General features: G+C 40.3%; 2 protein-coding genes across 5 annotated transcripts in view; one reads left to right on the forward strand and one right to left on the reverse strand.

Moving 5' to 3' along the window:
* Window positions 1-3,843, forward strand: part of FHL2 (four and a half LIM domains 2) — a 44,944-nt gene extending 41,101 nt beyond the window's left edge. For all 4 annotated transcript variants that reach the window (XM_059823245.1, XM_059823253.1, XM_059823262.1 and 1 more), the window contains exons 5-6: window positions 1,279-1,465; window positions 2,976-3,843. In XM_059823245.1, coding sequence (XP_059679228.1) covers window positions 1,279-1,465; window positions 2,976-3,127 — 339 coding nt within the window. In that variant the 3' untranslated portion in view covers window positions 3,128-3,843. The remainder of the gene's footprint in view (window positions 1-1,278; window positions 1,466-2,975) is intronic.
* Window positions 3,844-5,483: 1,640 nt separating this feature from the next.
* Window positions 5,484-18,746, reverse strand: C1H2orf49 (chromosome 1 C2orf49 homolog). The gene is made up of 4 exons (XM_059821493.1): window positions 18,618-18,746; window positions 16,624-16,790; window positions 9,987-10,359; window positions 5,484-7,044 (listed from the first exon to the last, which is right to left on the reverse strand). The coding sequence occupies exons 1-4, from the start codon at window positions 18,744-18,746 to the stop codon at window positions 6,988-6,990; spliced, it is 726 nt and encodes a 241-aa protein (XP_059677476.1). The 3' UTR covers window positions 5,484-6,987.
* Window positions 18,747-19,688: the final 942 nt, after the last annotated feature.

Genomic DNA, 19,688 nt, shown 5'->3' on the forward strand with positions numbered 1-19,688 from the left:
TCCCAGTTCCCTATGAATATATGCATAGGCAAAGACAATCAAAACTCTGGTTAGATCCACAGTAAATTCCCTTTCCCACTGCTACTGTTTCCTCTTTGTCTCCCTTTACCCTCTGCATACTTCCAGCCACCACCTGTGCCCTCACTACTCAGACTTTCTTCCATGTGTACTACATGTTCATTTGCCCTTCCAATCAAGCAAAGCTGCAGTCTGGTCAGACATACTAACTGGCCAGCAATGACTGCATCTTTGCTGCTGCACAGGCAAAACAAAACAGGTAAAGTGGTCACAGGGCAGTGGTCACGGCACCAAGCCTGTCAGAGTTCAAGGAGCATCTGAACGATGCTCTTAGTCATATGGTTTAGTTTTAGATAATCCTTCAAGGAGCAGGGAGTTGGCTTGATGATCCTTATGGGTCCCTTCCAACTCAAGATATTCTATGATTCTATGAAAGGCTAAGTTTTCCTTAGTATACCTAATTACCTTTACTACCTCCTATCCGTCCATCAATTTTCTGAAGCTTCTAAGAATTTCGTATCTTAAAAACTCTGTCCAATGTCCAATTTTAACCACATCCGAAAACAGGCTCAAAAATACTTGGGAAAGAGGCAAAGACACGTATTAGGTAGCATGATCACATACAAGCCTGATTCACAGGGAATCTCCCTTTAGGGGAGAAAGGAAGAAAAATGAAACTGTTTTCACAGCCTTCTTACGAATCCCAAAGGATCAAAAAAAGTTCAGTTTGTCTAACATCAGGGGAGCTGTTTTTGTAGGCAACAACTTACTGTAAGAGAAAAACCCCAGACAAAGTCCAGAGAAGTATAAAGCAAAGACTTCAGCTAAAATCTGAAATAAAACAGTCTTTGCCAAGGAAAGTAACAGGGAAGTTGAAACACATAAGGTAGTTCCTTCACCATGAAGAATGGGACAGGTGAAGGAATAGAGATGAGACGAATCCTAGTACATGCATATGAAAAGTGACATACAAAGACTAGCTTTAAAAACAAATAGGACAACTGAGAGTGAGATTATACAATAAATATACAATATATACTTTTAGTATGGGGCTTCTTTGTATAAATTAGGAAATTATAATAAATCACTTGTATGATTTTCTCAAGGTCAACTCCAGCCAAAATGATGATTTTGCTGCAATTAAGCCTTCTTTCCATCCTCCTAGCCTCAAAAACCTCATCACCCTTCCTGTCTACCAAATCAAAATACCAATGTGCCGCCCTCAAGAAAACACTTTCTGTCTTACTTTCCATAAAACAGGCTATCACTACAGGAGGCGTTACTTACCGGGAGCAGCCATGGCATAAGGAGTGCTTTGTTTGTACTGGATGCAAGAAGCAGTTGTCCGGACAACGCTTTACCTCCAGGGATGAGTTTGCGTATTGCCTGAGCTGCTTCTGCAACCTCTACGCCAAAAAGTGTGCTGGATGCACAAACCCAATCAGTGGTAGGTCACTCATGGCCAGTGCCGTCAAATTTTGGGGTTTTTTTCCTTCAATGAACGGCTTCTAATATTAAAAATGGTTCAATAATTCATTTTGAATAACTTGAGAGACTCAAGACACTATACAATTCAAGATCTGTGAAATTAAATACTTTTGATGCATTTCAAGTGCCTAACAAAAAGAAATGGAAGAGGTCCTTAAATTGAAGTTTCCTCCTTTTCACCTGATTTTCATGAACATGGTGGACACACGGTAACAGATCTATGCATGTAGTGGGATATGTATGTTCCACATTGGGTCATTCCACTTGGGTTCATTAGAGGGATCACTGACCTCAGCAACAACAGTCCCTCCGCCAGCAGAAAGTGTCTAAGTGACTTATACCTCATGGTGTAGCACAGTACATTTCTTCCCTGACTTTTCAGGGCAGCCACTGAGAAATCACAAGGCTTTTAGATACTGCTTTCCAGTACAAAAGTACTTAAAGGAGCAACTGCTTAGAGCTTTACTATGAAACACTTAGCATAAAAATATAACCTCCTCTATGAAGTAATCAGCATTTAACAGCATGATCCATACAGTCCAAGACTGCAAATCCGAATTGTATCTTGACCATTTTCTCTCTTGTTACTGCTCTGTCCTTGTGCCTGTTCCTCACTAACATATGCTTGATTGCATAGCTCCTAGAAAAGTCAGTGCATAACACCACTGGTACTGTTTTCTATTCGTGAGAAAGAGGCGTTTCTCTTGAATCTTGCAGTCCCTTCTATCATACGCCCTTTTTTTCAAAACGTTGCCACTAAAGGCAAAACAAAACCCCTTCTCATCAGGTAAGAGATATGCCCAATTAAATCTTTTCACTGACTTCCAACTAGTCATGCCAATGCGACATATTCAAATTGCTTGTAATTTCTGAGGTTAAGCAAGAGAGAATTACTATATTTGTCCCTTTTCTCTTTTTTCCTGTACAACTTCAATACCCCTTATGATAACCTCCATAGCCTCAAACTCTTGAATGTTTTTTGCAGTTTGCTAACCTGCTTCTTTCTTGAGGCACTCTTCCTTCAAAGCTATGAATCAAGTCATGACACAAACTATCAGATTCCCTTTTTAATGATCTAAATGCATTTTTACAAAACAAAATTAACTTGCTCAGATGCCATAAAACATTCTGTAAAAAAACTATCAGACTTCTGTTCAGGGGCAGTTACTTTCCTTCTCTTCTGGTGTGTATCACAGTGCCATCCCTTGAAAGTTCACTTCTGCCATTATCACCAGTGATAACAGCCTAGTTCACTAACTTAGCTGAAAGCAACAGAAGTAGTTGAGGATGAAATTATTACTTGCTACAGAATAAGGGTGGAAAAGTTAGCACAGAAACAAATAGATTTGTTACAATGGCATTTTTTCACTACTATAGGTCAGATTTCCATAGCAATCCGTAAGGGGAGTCTGAAGTAGCATCACTTGATATGCTATTCTTGTAACAGAACACTTTTGGTTTTCAAACAGGACTCGGAGGAACCAAGTACATCTCCTTTGAAGAACGGCAGTGGCATAATGATTGCTTTAACTGTAAGAAGTGCTCTCTCTCATTAGTGGGTCGCGGCTTCCTCACGGAAAGGGATGACATCCTTTGCCCTGAATGTGGGAAGGATATTTAAAGCTCAAAATAAGAGATGGGGAAAGGGGAGGAAAACCGTGCTTGCAATATATAATCTGAAATACACGGATGTTTGGAACTAGCTTTGCCACTCTGTGTTTCCCTGTACTATTAACATCACTTAACCTTTTTCTTCAAACTCTCCAAATCTGGAGGGAAAACAACTTCAAAATCTCTAGTAGCAGTGTTGGTGTTTTAAGATTTCTACAGCTAACCAAAAATAATGCAAAACCTGAGACACAAAAACAGTTGGGTGTTACTGACATAACATACTCTTCTTGGCTTTTTTTTTTTGCCTTCCACTAAATATTCCAGTTACAAGCAAGTGATACAGTTCCAGGATTACAATGGCCATGCACAATACATTCATAGATAGATATTCAGGGTGAAACCCTCAGCCCACTGAAATAAATGGCAAACACCATTCAGTTTCAATAAGGCTGTGGTCTCGCCTCAGTGTTCTTGAGCTGTGACTAGTGTGTGCTGTCAAGTGTGTAGAAAGACTGTGAGCATAGAGCGTGTTTCAATGTACAAGGATTTGTGAGATGCCATAAAGAGATAATGATAAAACAGTTGAAGTGGGAGTGCTTCATAACAGGTACATATTTTATTGCATGACTAGCTGATCATTGTGTGAAGTACAAGTTCTGATTGACAGTGTTACAGTTAGTTGACATTACACTGCACATTGTATTTTTCAAAATAAAATAATTTAAAACAAAATTGTGATTGTGCATTATTTGTACTTACATTTTAGATATTTAAAAATAAAATGCTTTCACAGTCTGAAGAACACAATGTTAAGAGCTATACAAACACAACCCTTTTTGCACCCGGTCATGAAACTGTGGAGTTTCGACAATCCTCATACAGGCCCTGCTGATACAACATAGTCTTCTACTAACTGAAATCAGTGGGAAAATTATCAGCAAAACTGAACAACTGTATGTACTGAATCGACTGCAGCTGATAAAAATGTGTTCATAGGCTCTAAACTCAAAACCAAAATATTATTGTTCTCAGCAAGCAAGGAGGTCAAGACAACTCAAAAGACATTTAATCTCTGAGAAAGTCAGAAAGTCAGAAGTTTAACTTCTATACTAGGGCATGCTTTAATTTTGTTCTGTATTGCAACATGTAATACCCTTTGCTCTAGCATAATGTCTGCTACACATTTGCTGCTAAGGCAACTGTCAGCAACAGCATGCTGGCGGGACAATAAAATCAAGAGGAAACCATCCAAAGGAAGGTAACTCTCTTCCCAAAGCAAACTTCAAGAAACATGGCCATGTTATGCGATGTACGATCCTGGTACACCTTCCAGATATAATTCATTTGTACCCAGCAAAAGGAGGAAAGCAATGTGTCACACTTCCAACAGAAATATTCAGATGTAGAAAGAAGAATTAGGAATATACTTACTCTGTGTGTAACTGGGTAGGGAAAGCTTGCTCCTAGTTCCTGCCACCACTCTTGAATTTGTCACTTTTTTACAAGAGTGTAAAGTGCTCACAGGTCATTCTTCTCTCATTAATTCAACAAGATAAATAGATGCATCAGATCAGATTTGGTTTACTGTACACCATTTGAAGAACTTGGCTGGCTGACATTTGTGAAATGCACAACATGCTGATCTGATCTCACTGAATTACTAAATTCTATCCTTTGGCAACTTCATTTTATGATGAAGGCTATAGTAAAGAATAGCCATAAAAACCTCTCTTATATCCACACCTTCCAAAGGAGGGCAAGCATCTCACTTACTCTCTTCGGGGGTCTGGCAATCCCCCAGCACACTGCAGCTCTGCTCTAGTACTTTGCTGAGAGAGGAAGTATTAATATTAGCTAAGGGAGTAGCGGAAGGTAGTAAGAGCAGCGTGGCTTGCACCTTGCCCCCAAAGCGCTACAACAGATGGCAAAATGGTCCCTGCCTGGGGAAAGACAGGTGAAACATGTCAGGGCTGGAAAGTGTACTGGCCTGAAAACAAGACTGTTACCATGCAATAGCAGCATCATACTATTATTCCAGTACAGTTCTGCATATCACTCCTTAACACATACCAACACACACATTCTCCTAGCAACTGGAACTACAACAAAATATAGCCTAGACTCTAAACCACAGCCAAGAAACCACCCACAAAACTCCTACCAGACTGTTACACTAGTGCAAGGACCAGCACTTCACATGATACTAACTGCTGCTAAAACTCCGAAGTAGCTACTCAGCCTTTTACCCTGTAAGCTTTTTCTTAAGTTCTAATCTCTTCAAGTCCACTGAAATACAACAGTATAAAACGAACAAGTGTAATTACATCACAAAAACAAATCAGCAACAACTACTTTGTTTGCTTTTAATTGAATTTATTTAAATAGGATAAGGCTACTTAAAAGACAACTCTTTACATACAAAATGTACATTACGTTAAAGTTTGCTGTACTCAAGTACAAAAACTGCACAAGTGTTTAGTAAAAGGGAAACAGCACACTATTTCAAAACACACATTCTTACCATTTTACAGCATTCAAGAAGTGCCTTTTATGTCCTAACAGTGAATGTAAAATTTCTGTCAGTAATGAATTAAGCTACAGTTTTTGGTTTCAATAGTAACCAATGTTAAAAATGTAAACAAGCTTTCAGATCACTACTGACAGCTTCTTTTAGTGGGTTAACTAAGTGGATTCAGAAGTTCATTCTTTTTCTGTTTTTGTTTTACTAAGTCTGGGAGCATTATTATTATTTACCACTCCTATTTAAAATGGATCTAAATTGGCTTCACCCTGAGCCGCTGAGATTTAATAAATCTTTCCATCAACTCAACTGGATTTCTGCCTTACAAGGCACTACCAATAATCCAGATGAAACACCAAGTTTCACAGAAAACTAACATCCATCTTAAATTATCAAAGGGAAGGAAAACAGGTTGGGTTGTGGGGTTTTTTTAGAGCGCAACTACATACGCTAACGCTCTCAAGGTACTTTGTCTTCCTATCCCTGTCCCTCTCCAACTGTTAGTAAGTTGAGAAAGCACTGGCCTGCATTCCACAGGTTTTCCCCATATTTTATAAGCACGACTGTAATCAGGAAAACAAGAAAATTTGCTACATCAGCACATTTTTACACTTATGCATGTATAAAATATGCCGGTGCATTTAAGAGAACCTGGCACCAATCCATTCACTACTATTTCTCAAAGTTTCATATCAAACAGTCTAATAACATACTTCCATCTGTGCATTTCTTATTTCATATGTCAATAAGAGAAACTTCAATTTGAAGTAATGCTGTTAAATAGTTCATCTCTTATTACCAACCTAACTTGCACTGTAAATTCTACACTTCTGTTCTGTGCAACAAAAAGGAAAAGATAGTCTGAGACAAAATTTCTATCAGCAGAATGGTCAGTTTTCTCATCTAAATGAATTCTCTTTTTGAAGCCAAGAAGGCTCTTGGGATCACTCTGAATCTCAATAGCTATTTTAACTATTTAACCAGAAGTGGAAGAAAACTGAATCTTACTGAAACAAAAAATACATATATTCATATGTGTGAATCGCAGGGACATGCAGGAGATGAACTATAATAATCTTGAAAACTAGAAGTGGAGGATTTAGTATATTATAATATTACCACCTTCTAAAGAAGTAATGAACTACTTGGTGTACAAGAGTAGACACTCTTAAGGTGACTGGTGATAATAACTCCAGCTTTACAACAGGGAACTTTTAAACTTGTTAAAACTTCACAGCAATCTGAATCCCTGTAAGGTTTAAAAAGAGTTGTACTTAAACTGTTTAAATATGACTTATCTGTTTGAAAATATGGAAGTAACATTTATGTTTCAAGCACCATTAGCTACTTCATGGCCATGTAACATGCTGGATTTTCTTCTTTGCTTCCGTAGGCTTTAGGTCATTCTGGAATACAAGAAAATATGTAAGTATTCTTAGATAAACTGCAAAAGTAGAAGTTAGTAATTAACCTGCCATGTTCAAATCTAGTACTGACTATTGCGGTACTCAGCTTTATGCTACTACCACAGCTTTCTATTGCCATCTTGTGGAGAAAGTGAAGTATTACAGAACTTCTCTAGAGAAGATAAAAATAAAAGGAAATTAATTTAACCACCTGCATTCATATAGGTCTTTTGCTTTTTCTTAATCCTACAATTAGTTATGCAAAAATATATTTCAATTATGCAGCTTAGAAACAGGTACATACTAGAGTTTCAAAACATACTTCTAAAGTTATTTCAGATTGCCTTCTTAAAATACTTGTTGAAATGGGATTGTATAAGAAAAAATAAATACACAACTAGGAAACCAATTTACTTTTGTCAAATAGTAAAAAAGTTCGAAAAAGAGAAGGAAAAGTGGGTCTTCCTTTGTAATGACCTGTATAAAAAAAGTGAAATAATTGCCAAAGCCTCACATGAACTCATCTTTCAAGCCCTGCCCCAAGAAACCAGAAAAAAAAAAATCAAGCAAGCCCAAAGTAAAACAATAGGAGATTGAAGTGGTGAAATAATAACCTTTCACCAGCTAAAATAAGAAAAAAATCTGAGAAATTAGAGCTTTAACAGTCTACACAAGCAGAGTAAAGACAGGTATGAGTCTTTGAAAACATTCTGCAACACACTGGTTTGGGCAACACAATCTAGAGATATCTCTTCTCCTTAAGAGTTTAAATGTTAGTTTATTTACAGCAATCCTGTGGATTGCACCCACTGAAAGGTTGAAGGGAATTAGACCCAAAGATCAAAAGGATAGTTCTATGCTATTCAGCACAAGAACTGCAGTTTTTCTTGAAAATCAAAGAGTTACTTGCTTGAAATTGTCATTACTGTCATTATACTAAAATAACATCAGGCTTTACACTCTACAGCCATCTGCCAAGCGTACTGATTCTTCCTAGCTGTCTCACTTATTATTCAATACCACATTCTTTAATTTCAGGCAGTAAAGTAATATCCCTACAACACACTTGCCTAACTTCAAACATGCCTGACTGACATTAACCAAGGCATGACTGAAATTACCAGTATTAACTTGAACAACATAAACTGTGGCTAAGATAGAAAGTCAAGTGTCAGAAGTCATAGCTTCCAAGTGTCACTTAAAAGTGTTTATCATTGTGTCTACAAAACATTTAAATTAAATATGAAAAAGCTGTGAAGTGTATGCTAAACAAGTTTCAAAAGGTCTGTAGATTCAGACATAACCAATACTTAGAAAAGTTCTAAATACTAAAATAAATTAGTGATACTGGTAGTAGGAAACACACCTCTCCAGCATAAATTTGATTCAAGGCCTCAGCCATGATTCTTGTAAAAGTTGCTAAAGCTGTCTTTCAGAACAGTCATGTGTATAGGTGCTCATGTTTAACAGAAGTCTGATGGAACCTACTAATCCATGCAGCAAGGATATTACCTGCATTCTTTCATGAAAGGATTTTTAAAAAGAGATGAATAGAAAGCATTTCATGAGGCAATATTGAGAAAGCAGAAGTTACATCTGGTGTCCTGGGAAAATTTTAATCAATGTAATTGGACACTGCATATCTAAAGCTCCCCCTGCAGTTCAGCTGAGAACAGATACTTCTATTTCTTCCTTTGAAGCCCAGACTTATTCCAGATACTCCCGTATTCCAGTGGAAATGGGAAAATTCCTTCATTTGTATCATGAAGGAATACAACACAAATGTAAGACTTATCTCTACCTCGCGGCATGTTTTAAAGAGGAGATGGCTCATTGCTCCTTGCTCACTGATAAGCCCTTAAAGACTAATCACACCTTTGTCAAAATTAACCACTGTTCTACCCTTCTCCCCAACTGGCAACTACATGCAGCACCATTACCTACACTTTCAAAGATATGCCCTCCTGATTTCATGTATCCTGCCTTAACTCATCTCATCACTTCAGCTCATGAGCCTCATTCTGCTCCCATCTGTAGTGTAGTCCTCTTCTCTACAGAAAATTTGTTTGCAGCTGAATCTAACTTGCAGAGAGAAAATAACTATTTACCTTTATGTTTAACAGCTCAGTCATCAGCCTTCTACTTGATAACAGTACCCTTCTGTTCAAGATCTCAGCATGTCTTTCTATCATCTTACAGAAGCCTAGGTACCTGATTAAGATCACCATGGCTCAAAATGAGCACTCAACCTTTGGCCTCTCACTTCAACTACTATGGTTTGTTGTTATGGCTTCTCATTCATACCCACAATCTAGGCAGCTCTCCAGATCTTCACATCCAGTTCCTTCCTCAAGCTTGCCAATTCCTATGTGAGATTTAAGACAGATGGCATTCTTCCTCTAAGGATATATTCTACAGGTCTCGGGATCTCACTTCAGTTCCCATATCATCTCTTCCTTCACTTTGACAAATGAAAGCCTGTCCTACTCACCCATTCAAGTGTGATTGTTACAAATGTTATAATTTCATTTTTTTCTTCCCTACTACAGAAGACCGAGCACTTGTCCTCCCTTTAAGGCTGTTCATGTTTTTATAGACTACCTGTTCTCTCTCTCAGACCTACCAGTAGGATTATTTGTGTTTTATTTGACTGCTACCAGCACCATCTTAAGTATTACCTACTTAATCATTTTAAAACTACATGCATGTTTTCTACAAAGCTCTCTCACACAGAAGTTTCCCATGAACAAGTACAAAGTACTTAATTTCTTTCCTCCTAATCTTTCCCAAACCAGCTACTACTCTTTTGCCTGTTTCTAAATAAAGACTCTACTATTACTCCAAAATAAAATAATCCTGGAAACTCTTACAAGGGTCTACCTTTGGCTCCAGCAAGTTTCAATTAAAAAAAAGCTGCAAAACAAGATACTGAATGTACATACCGGCAAATCAGATTCTTCTTTTGGAATAGCTCTCTTTAACTTCACAACAGTAGCTCCTGCTACTGGAGACAAAGGGTACACCTTTAGACTAGCCAATACACTGCTGTTAGTCTTTGAAATATTGTTCTGCTTAGCCTCATTATTCCTCATTCCCAGCTTAGCGTCCTCTGATAAACTGGAGGCTGAAATGTATGTTGAGGCATTTGAAGGAACTGATAATCTTCTAACAGTGTTGGTGGTGCTTCCAGCTGGAGGAGGTTTTAGGCGATCAGCAGCTCCGTTCTCTGTCTTCTTCACCTTTATGCTTGTACTTGTTGAATTGCCGTCAAATACAATTAATGGCCGTTTCCTTAAACCTTCCACTGTTGTAACACTAAAAATACAAATTGTAAAATTCTCAGAAACACAAGCTAGATGATCCAAACATAGCACATCCAAGACATGAGCAGTGAAAATTAATTTAGTCTTGCCTAAGGTAAAAATATATCCCAAAATACTAACCTTAAACTCTTAGCTGCTCCAAACTTAGGCAATAGAAATTGCTTCCAAAATATAAACTGGAGAGGGGGGCAGGGGGTTGTGTGAGGAACAGTGTTCCTCAGCAAAGAGGGCTGTGTGAGGAACTTTCAAGGCAGACAATTACATTTGTACAACCAAAGAACATATGCTTATACCACTGCAACTATTCCAGAGTAACTAAATAGATAATAGCTGTTAAGTATTTCAAAAGGTGAATATTTGAGAAAGTGCGTGTCACCTTACCTACAAGAACAGCATCTAATATTCTGATGCTTCTCTATCTCCCTGTTTTCACTCTCATTCAAAATCATAACATTAAGATAGTCTAAAAAACAGACAAGGAATGAAAACACTAAGGAAAAAAAGCATACCTGTTTTTGAAATAAACTGTCCTTGAACAGGAACCCTAAGCTGATTTAATGGCGCTTTTTTTTAATAGTTTGTGCCTTTAAGCCTATGTGTAGTCAGAGCTGGCCGATTTAGTAACAACTGATTTATGAAAAAGGAATACTACCAAGCTAATATCAAAACAGGAGTATCAGAAAACATCCTGACTGCCAAAAAATAAAGCATAAAGTTATCACAGCTCACTGTACATGAATTTTAGAGTTTTTAAAAAGCATTGCTCAAGAATGACAAAGTGTTTAGAAAGTGCAGATTTAACAAATAAAAAAACAAACCACCATTAAGTTATATAATATTCCTGTTTAGACACTTCAGTTTTCAGTACACACTTACTATTTAATCATCTCATATTAAACAGAGGCATAAAAGTAGAACTATAGTGTTTTCAACAATGAAATATATTCATTAATTACAAAATAATTAATTAATTTAACAATATTGATGTATCTCAGACTTCAAAATAAGCTGCAAACAGAGACTCCACTCGTTTGACTTGGAACAACATTAGATTAGTAGCTGCCGATAAACCTCACATATTAAGAAATTACACATCGCTTGCACAATTTCTGTCAAGACCAGGGGTTTCTTTAAAAAAAAAAGTAAGTAGTCACAATTTAAAAGCCCACAGAGCAAGAGAAAGTTCAGCTCTTATTCAAATTTGCTTCTACGTTACTATCTGTTCACAACAACATATATCGCATAATCCACCTCTTTTTCTATTCATCGAGTTCCTGGAACCGATAGAGACAAAGAGGGGCCTTCAATTCATTTGGGACTTGTTTGTCAAGAGATCAGATACAACTCTTTGGCTTGAATCTACAGTAGATGTGGTTTCTAGGAGAGCTTCTACAAAATGAGATTAGCTTCCAAGACCAGGAGTGTTCAGCCAGGTATGTTCTTTCAGTTAAATACTACTGAAACAACAGTAGTATTTAACACATTCATTAAATTAAGGAGTATGACTTCACTTGAAAAGGCTAAAAAGCTGACACACACGTAAAAAATAAAACATGATACTTTCTGCTCACTTGGTTTTGTCCAAGAATTTATTCAACACTCCTGACAAGGAACACATTCCCCAGCAGCCTTTTTGGAAAGCTAGTTTACAAATTACATGAAAGAAATAATTTCATACCTTTTTTCAGACAACTTCCTTAACATAAAAAGTCTGCTTTTCCTATGGAGATTTTTTTTTAATTCAGCTTGGTGAAGACTGGTACATCAGGAAATAACTGCAATTCTAGAAGGATTGTTTTCTATTCTAAACTGAATTTTAGAATTGCAGCACTTGCACAAATGACCACATGCTACAATACAGATAACATTCCCAGAGAAACAGTTTGGGAAAGTTCCAAAAGAAATTTGGATGCTGTACTGTCAAGAACTGTCACATCTAATTTTTAGATAGACGGCTCACAGAACACAGAACCTTGGGTGTGACATTCGCTTTCTTTATATGAAGTACAGGCAGCTTAAAAGCTTCAGAGCAGGATCCACGTTAGCCAGCATTCTTCTGAGGAAGGACACTGACACTAGCTAACAGCTGAAAAGAACCATTTTGGCATCGTGTCCTCTCCTGCAGGACACTCTCTGTGAAACCTAGATTTCAATGTGCATCTCCCACATCCTAGAGACATGTTCTAGCCACAGTTTGGGTTGGGCTGGACAGAGGGGATACTCTAATCCTGCTGTTTACTTTGTAGTGCATGGTAAAGAATACTAGAGGAAGCAAAAGATTCTCTACATGAGCAATCTGGATTTCCACTGTTTCACATGTTTACTCATGTAGTCAAGATGGCCTCTGAGCAACTCCCAATTATGAGGACAATTTAATGAAAAATCCTCCTATTCTTGTCTAGCTTAGCCTGGTACTTAAAGTAGCACCCTCAAACCAGAAAGAAGAGTAGGTTAGGTCCCACTCCCTGATTATCCTCAATATTCTCCTGTTACCAAAATGGGCAGGTGATCACCTCTTCTGTGAATGTCTGTAACTGCTCAGAAGTACCACGTTTTACAATGAACTCAATATTATCAGCGCATTAGCAGTTCTTGGAGGATGCCAAAACGGTCTCTCAGGCGAGTAAGGAGAAATTACGAGTTCTACCAAGGCCACAGCTCTGAACACGCACAACCACAGTGCTCCTGGAGACTGACAGTTTGCAGGTGAGCATCTTCAGACTCAATGGCACTTCAGAAACTACATATACATTTTGAGATTCATACCATCCTCTTTCTTCCAGCAGGCAAGACGATCTTACAGATCTACAAAATTAACTGTCCCTGAACACAAATACTTTCATGAAATGTTTGAAGTTGGATAAACTGCATTTGTTTTTATTTGGTATGATTGCCTGCAAGCTCAAGTATTCAGTAGTAAGATGTATAAACCATCATCTGTGATCTCAGATATTTGACTGTATTATCGAGGTATAACACATTCCTGCAGCTCAGCTGATATACAGCAAGTCTTTCCGGACATGCCATCAATCACCAGCAGTAAAACTAAACAAAATATGCAACACTGACTTTTAAATTTCAGTGTGTTTTTACCTCCTATCTGTAACTACTAGAGGCATGCACACACACACTGAGCTATGCTGATCAAGTCTCCAAGCCTCATATTAATTCCAGCACACGTTGTAAAGCTGTGCTTTGCACAGCAGAACTCATCAGAAAGCTCCTATTGTTCATACGATCAATCAGTTTATCTGACTTCTTGTGCTGGTTTTGGCTGGGATGGGGTTAACTTTCTTCATAGCAGCTAGTATGGGGCTGTGTTTTGGATCTGGGCTGGAAACAATGTTGATAAAGCAGGGATGTTTTAGTTACCGCTGAGCAGGGCTCACACAGCACCAAGGCCTTTTCTGCTCCTCACCCCACCCCACCAGTGAGTGGGCTGGGGGTGCATGGGAAGTTGGGAGGGGACACAGCCGGGACAGCTGACCCCAACTGACCAAAGGGATATTCCATACCATATGACATCATGCTCAGTATATAAAGCCAGGGGAGGAAGAAGGAAGGTGGGGACATTCGGAGTAATGGCGTTTGTCTTCCCGAGCAACCGCTACGCATGATAGAGCCCTGCTTCCCTGCAGATAGCTGAACACCTGCCTGCCGACGGGAAGTGGTGAATGAATTCCTTCTTTTGCTTTGCTTCTCCGTGCGGTGTTTTTTGCTCTACCTATTAAAGTGTCTTTATCTCAGCCCACGAGTTTTCTCACTTTTACTCTTCTGGTTCTCTCCCCCACCCCACCTGGGGGGAGTGAGTGAGCAGCTGTGTGGTGCTTAGTTGCCAGCTGGGCTTAAACCACAACACTTCTAAACCGAACTAACAGCATGCTTAGTTCCCATCTCTGACTTGCACATAACTTACAGCCTCACAATTACCTAGGAATTTCGTTTTTAAAACAAGAATGCCAAGTTCTACTTCCTCTTCTGCACAATGGCATCGTGCCAGTTCTGCTTAAGTGATGCACACAACTATGAGAAAAAGTGTAATCTCTTAACGTCCAAAAAGATGATTAAACTTCCTTGATTCTTTCCATGAATATACTAAAACTGAAGTTTTCTCTGTGCAACTTCTACTTACTGAAAGTCTGTTTCTCCCATTTCTCGGGGGTTAGTAATACTAGCAGTAAAATATTAACTTTTCTAGACAGTATTTTGCCAGCATATTTGTTAAGTATGAAAGATGTAATACAGGCAAAACCAGTAACTACCGGAAAATCTTACAACTGTCTAACAACAGAGCAAAAGACTAAGCCTAGTATGCTAACTGTTAAATGCTAAGAGCAACTGGTAAAGAAAAGCAGACTGGTAGATTAAACATACCTCCTTTTACTTACTATTTTCCCAGCAAATACTAAATAGGTTTAACCATTACTGAATTTTAGTGTACCAAAAATAAGAGCACCTAAACTTATTCTACATATAAACTCTGGATGAAGCCATTCTCCCATCTAAAAATTAACATTGCCTCCTTCTCTCAAAAACATCCAGCCTGCTATCTTCATTTCTTCGATAAAAAAGTCTTTTGCACCTATTTCAGCACACCAACAGTTTCTTATTATCCCATCACTAACTTCATGCTTTCATCCTCAAGTTGCAAGATGTAAACAAACCAAGGTACTAGAACCTTTTATGCACATGGAAAAAACCTGACATAACAAGATAACTCAGCATCCTAGCCACTAAAAATTTAAAAAAAAAAAAAAAATCCCTTGACAGACTTTCTTTAGTTCTTCCCAGTTAGAAACCTCAGTAAAGCTAAAACAGAGTCATGAAATCAACAAGCTGTAATACTATAAAACTATAACAAGAATTTCCATCCACCTTTCCTTTAGCATTTACTGCTGAAGCTAAATCAGAATGCCAGCCATGCCCATCACACCTCAAAGTCTTGGGCAGGGGGAAGGTGGGGAGGAGAAGAGATTCAGTAAAATAAACTTTTGAGGAAGATTTTGCTTTCCGATCAAATACAAACATAAAGGTTTTAAAAACAAGGCAGAATGTTTCTTTCAGAAAGTAGATGTTAGTTTTGAATTGGACACACAAAACTGCTACAGCATACATCCCTGACTCTAGAGTAGGCCAACCCTGTCCAGGGAACAAGCGTAATTAAACATGCTTTTAGTACTTTTCTTAAACACTGTAAATGTGACTGTAAATATTATTATTATTTAACAATTATAAGGTGAAATGAAAAATAATTACTTTTTCTTCATTATAAAGTATCTTGAAATGTACCAATAACCTGGTATCAATACAGGCTGGGGGATGAAGGGATTGAGAGCAGCCCTGAAGAGGACTTGGGAGCACTGGTGGATGAAAAATCGGACATGAGCCAGCAGTGTGCACTCACAGCCCAGAAAGCCAACCATATCCTGGGCTACATCAAAAGAAGCATGGCCAGCAGGTCAAGGGAGGTGATTCTCCCCCTCTGCTCTGCTCTCATGAGACCCTACCTGGAGTACTGTGTTAAGCTCTGGGGTCCCCAGCACAAGAAACACATGGACTTGTTGGAGTGAGTCCAGAGAAAGGCCATGAAGATGATCAGAGGGCTGGAGCACCTGTCCTACGAAGAATGGCTGAGAGAATTGGGGTTGTTCAGCTTGGAGAAGAGAAGGCTCTGGGGAGACCTTACTGCGGCTTGTCAATTCTTAAAGGGGGCTTGTAAGAAAGATGGGGACAGACTTTTTAATAGGGCGTGTAGCAATAGGACAAGAGGTAATGGTTTTAAACTAAAGGAGGGTAGATTCAGGCTAGGTATATGGAAGACATTTTTTACAATGAGAGTGGTGAAACACTGGAACAGGTTGCCCAGAGAAGCTGTGGATGCCCCACCCCTGGAAACATTCAAGGTGAGGCTGGACAGGGCTTTAAGCAATTTGATCTGCTTATTGCAGGGGGGTTGGACTAGATGACCTTTAAAGGTCCCTTCCAACCCAAACCATTCTGTGATTCTACGAAAAGCACTAAAAGCTAGATACCATTAGTTACATTTGGATGACAAAAAGAAGCTTATCTTCCCCTTTTTCCTATTATTGCAGTAGTAGAATCTAACACTTCTGATAGAGGAGACCTGACACAGCATTCTCTGTAAACTGTAACAATATCCAAAAGCTGTACAAGTTTCATTAATCAGGCAAAGAAAGATTAAACTAAATGCATTGTCCTGAATTCTCCAAGTCTAACCCAGTAAAAGCTAAATTACCTTTTATTCTCACTTTTCGACTCATTTTGCTGTCTTTTCTTTTCCATCATTTTCCCCCACCTACTTTTAGGTAAGTCACGCTGAGGGAGGGGAATGGCATGTTGAATATAGAGATCAGTGAGACCATCTTTGTCCATCTTTACATCATTTTCGACTAGTATATTCTTCTGTGGGGAACAGAGAAAAAGTTGTTATTATTATGACAAATTCAAAGCACAAGCATCTTAGTGGCATAATTTCTTTTTTCAAAAGCCACTTTAAGGCAGTGTATTGGGCACAAATGCTAGGGTTTCAGAAGTGAGGGGGCTGCAGGGGTGACCGGTGTGGGGAGGGCATGAACTGACCTGTGCCAATGACAGCCTGGTCTCCTGCCTTCCTACTGTCAACTTCCCTTGTTTTCCATATGGATTACACTCGGTCCCTCCCTTCAATGAGGCAATGGGAAATATGGGATGTTTGGGTCAGCGCATCTTGGTTTCTTTTTCCACTACCTACAAGCACGTCTCTTCACTTCTCTCCTCATGTGCCTCTTCCTGTGCCTGCGTCTTTTTGTGTCTCCTGCCCCTGGTGGCTGCGACTCTTTGTTAACTGCATTTGAGCACAGGTGCCATGAGCTCCTCTGCTTGAAATTTTGGTGTGTCGTGGGCTGTTTTCATCAGTGTCAGAGACAGCTGGATCCAGATGCGACCAGTACTGGGCAGTTCATCACCGTTGCCCACACCAGTTAACCGTGCAGCCCCTCCCTATCCAAAACCTTGCAATTTTTCCCAATAAAAATAGTAGCAAAAAAAAGGAAAAAGTTACGATAGACATACTATTGATGACTGATGTTTTCATATACTCTTAAACACACTTCCCTGAATCCAACTACAATACCACCTCTTCACACTTCTAAAAAACAGGCAACTAGAACATGACACGGTTCAAACTTACAGATGTAGAGCCATGCTTCCTTCCCCAGTTCCCAAAGAGTAAGTTGCGGAGGGAGATTTCTAGTAACTGTTAGTTATTACAGAACACCAGTTTTCCTTCTAATCATGTATAGGATTGTGAAAATAGAATTTCTTGGTACCTCCTGGCAAATTTACGAAAAGAGAAAAAACTCTACTAAATTCCTACAAACTAGAGGTCACTGAAAGCAAATCAAGTCTCTGCCGCTCTGGTGTTGGCAACACCTCATGACTTCTGATGTGGGCCTAAAACCTGTACATTTTTGTCTACATGAACTACACAGACAAGAGCATACAAAAATTCAGCGAGCTCATACAAAAAACTAAAACTTTGATTACTATTGTTTCACACACCTAAAATTTTCAGGCAAGGCAGCAAGAAGTATTCCGAATCACATCAACTGAAGCTTCATACAGTCCAAAACTGTTTATAACTTACTTTCAGACTCAGATTTTTTCAGTTATGCATACTTAAGCATTAGCTTGCCTGATTATGTAGGATGAATCTCCTTAATTCACTCGGTATGAACGTGGCAACTTTAACATGGTAAAGATCACCTTTCCACAGATAATTTCACTGAACGCAAACACTGTCTCACAGACATGCAAATTTGGGTAAATTATTCTTTAGCAGCTACAGCGGCAGCGTTCACACACAGCCGCTTTGCAAACACAGAGATATCTCTCACACTACGGGCCTAGCACGTACCTAACCGAGAGAATATCGAATTGAGTTTTGTCTGGTTTTTTTTCCCCTGAACACCTCTTGCGCACCCGTTAAGGGCAGTACAAAGCCTGGAAACCGCAGGACAACTAGGAGAAAACTTCCCATGTAGGTGATGGGGGGTAGGAGCTTCCCTGCTGAGTAAAGCGGAGACACAAACAGGGGGGGTCCAACGCGGAGGGGCGACACGACGAGAAGCAGGGCCGCAGGCCCGGGAGGCCTCCCTTCCCGCCGGGCGGGGCAGGCACCGCACCCCCCCCACCCCGCCTCAGGGGCGCCGCTCCGGGGCCGGCTCGCTCCCCGGCGGCGCCCGGGCGCACCTGCTCCAGGGTGAGCAGCAGGAACTCCTCCGAGAGCAGCTCCGGGTGCAGCAGCAGCTCTGACTCTGGGCGCCCTGACCCTCGCGCCTCCTCGCCGCCACCCGCCCGGCCCCTTCCCTGCGCCGCCATCTTCTTCCCGCGGCGACCCCTTTCCGGCCTCCCACAATGCCGCACAGAGCGCGCGGGGCGTGGGCTCGCGCCGGAAGTGACGGGAGGCGTGTGACGCCGGGGCGGAGGGGACGGGGCCCGGCAGCGGCGCGCCTTCCCCGTTTTCTCGTCGGTAGCTGCGTGTCACGGAGCCGCCGTCAGGCCGGCGGTGGCTCCCTGCCGCGGGGGAGCCGGGACGCCGCCGGCCGGAGCGGAGCGGAGCGGAGGAGCCGTGGGCAGTCAGGCACGGAGGGGCTGGGAACGGGCTTCCAGAGCAGCCGCGCTGTCGCGTCGCGTTCTGGAGCGGGAGGCAGGCTGCGACGTGAGCAGCCTGACTCGGGGACAGCACAGCCGGGGGCGCGCCCCGCGGGTCGGCTTGGCCTCTCTGGGCAGCTCCGCCGGCGGGCGGGTCGGAAGGAGTTTTACGTTGCTGATGAGGTGAAGTCATCCCCCAACCGATACTGTCGGATAGGGAAAACAAATCTATTTTGTTACAGTTCTGGCAGCGCACGGAAGTACAAAACGTTTGTGGTGCTGCGTGCAGGAGCTTTGCCGCCCAGTTAGACAGGATCTAAAATTTTGCCTGTAACAGTGGCAACGGCCAATTAACACTTCATCTGCAATGACAAACGCTGCTTTGCAATTCCAAAGTAAAACAACTGCCTGCTCATTTGAGTTAGTACTCTGCTTGCATGCTTAAAAGCAGACTAGGGAATTACAAATAATTACGTTAGTAAGTTAACCATATCGTCGTTACAACATAAAATGGCGGTGAAATTTGAAGTACCTGATGCATTTTAGAGAATTAAGAGGCGCAGGCGTCAAGTAACATAACGCGAGTAACAAAAGTACGTCCACGTGGAACAAGTTGCATATATATGGTTATGTATGTAATGTTACTGCTATATATATGCAGCGCTTCTA

The sequence above is a fragment of the Gavia stellata genome, chromosome 1, assembly GCF_030936135.1.
Source record: "Gavia stellata isolate bGavSte3 chromosome 1, bGavSte3.hap2, whole genome shotgun sequence".
In the NCBI taxonomy this organism is placed as follows: Eukaryota; Metazoa; Chordata; class Aves; order Gaviiformes; family Gaviidae; genus Gavia; species Gavia stellata.

Excerpts from the sequence above, each read along its gene's own strand:
- C1H2orf49 (XM_059821493.1), bottom strand. The coding sequence starts at position 18,746 with ATGGCGGCGCAGGGAAGGGGCCGGGCGGGTGGCGGCGAGGAGGCGCGA. Across the intron at positions 16,791-18,617 it reads TGCTGCTCACCCTGGAGCAG|AAGAATATACTAGTCGAAAA; the intron begins GTGCGCCCGGGC and ends TGTTCCCCACAG. Across the intron at positions 7,045-9,986 it reads AAGAAGAATCTGATTTGCCG|AATGACCTAAAGCCTACGGA; the intron begins GTATGTACATTC and ends CTTGTATTCCAG.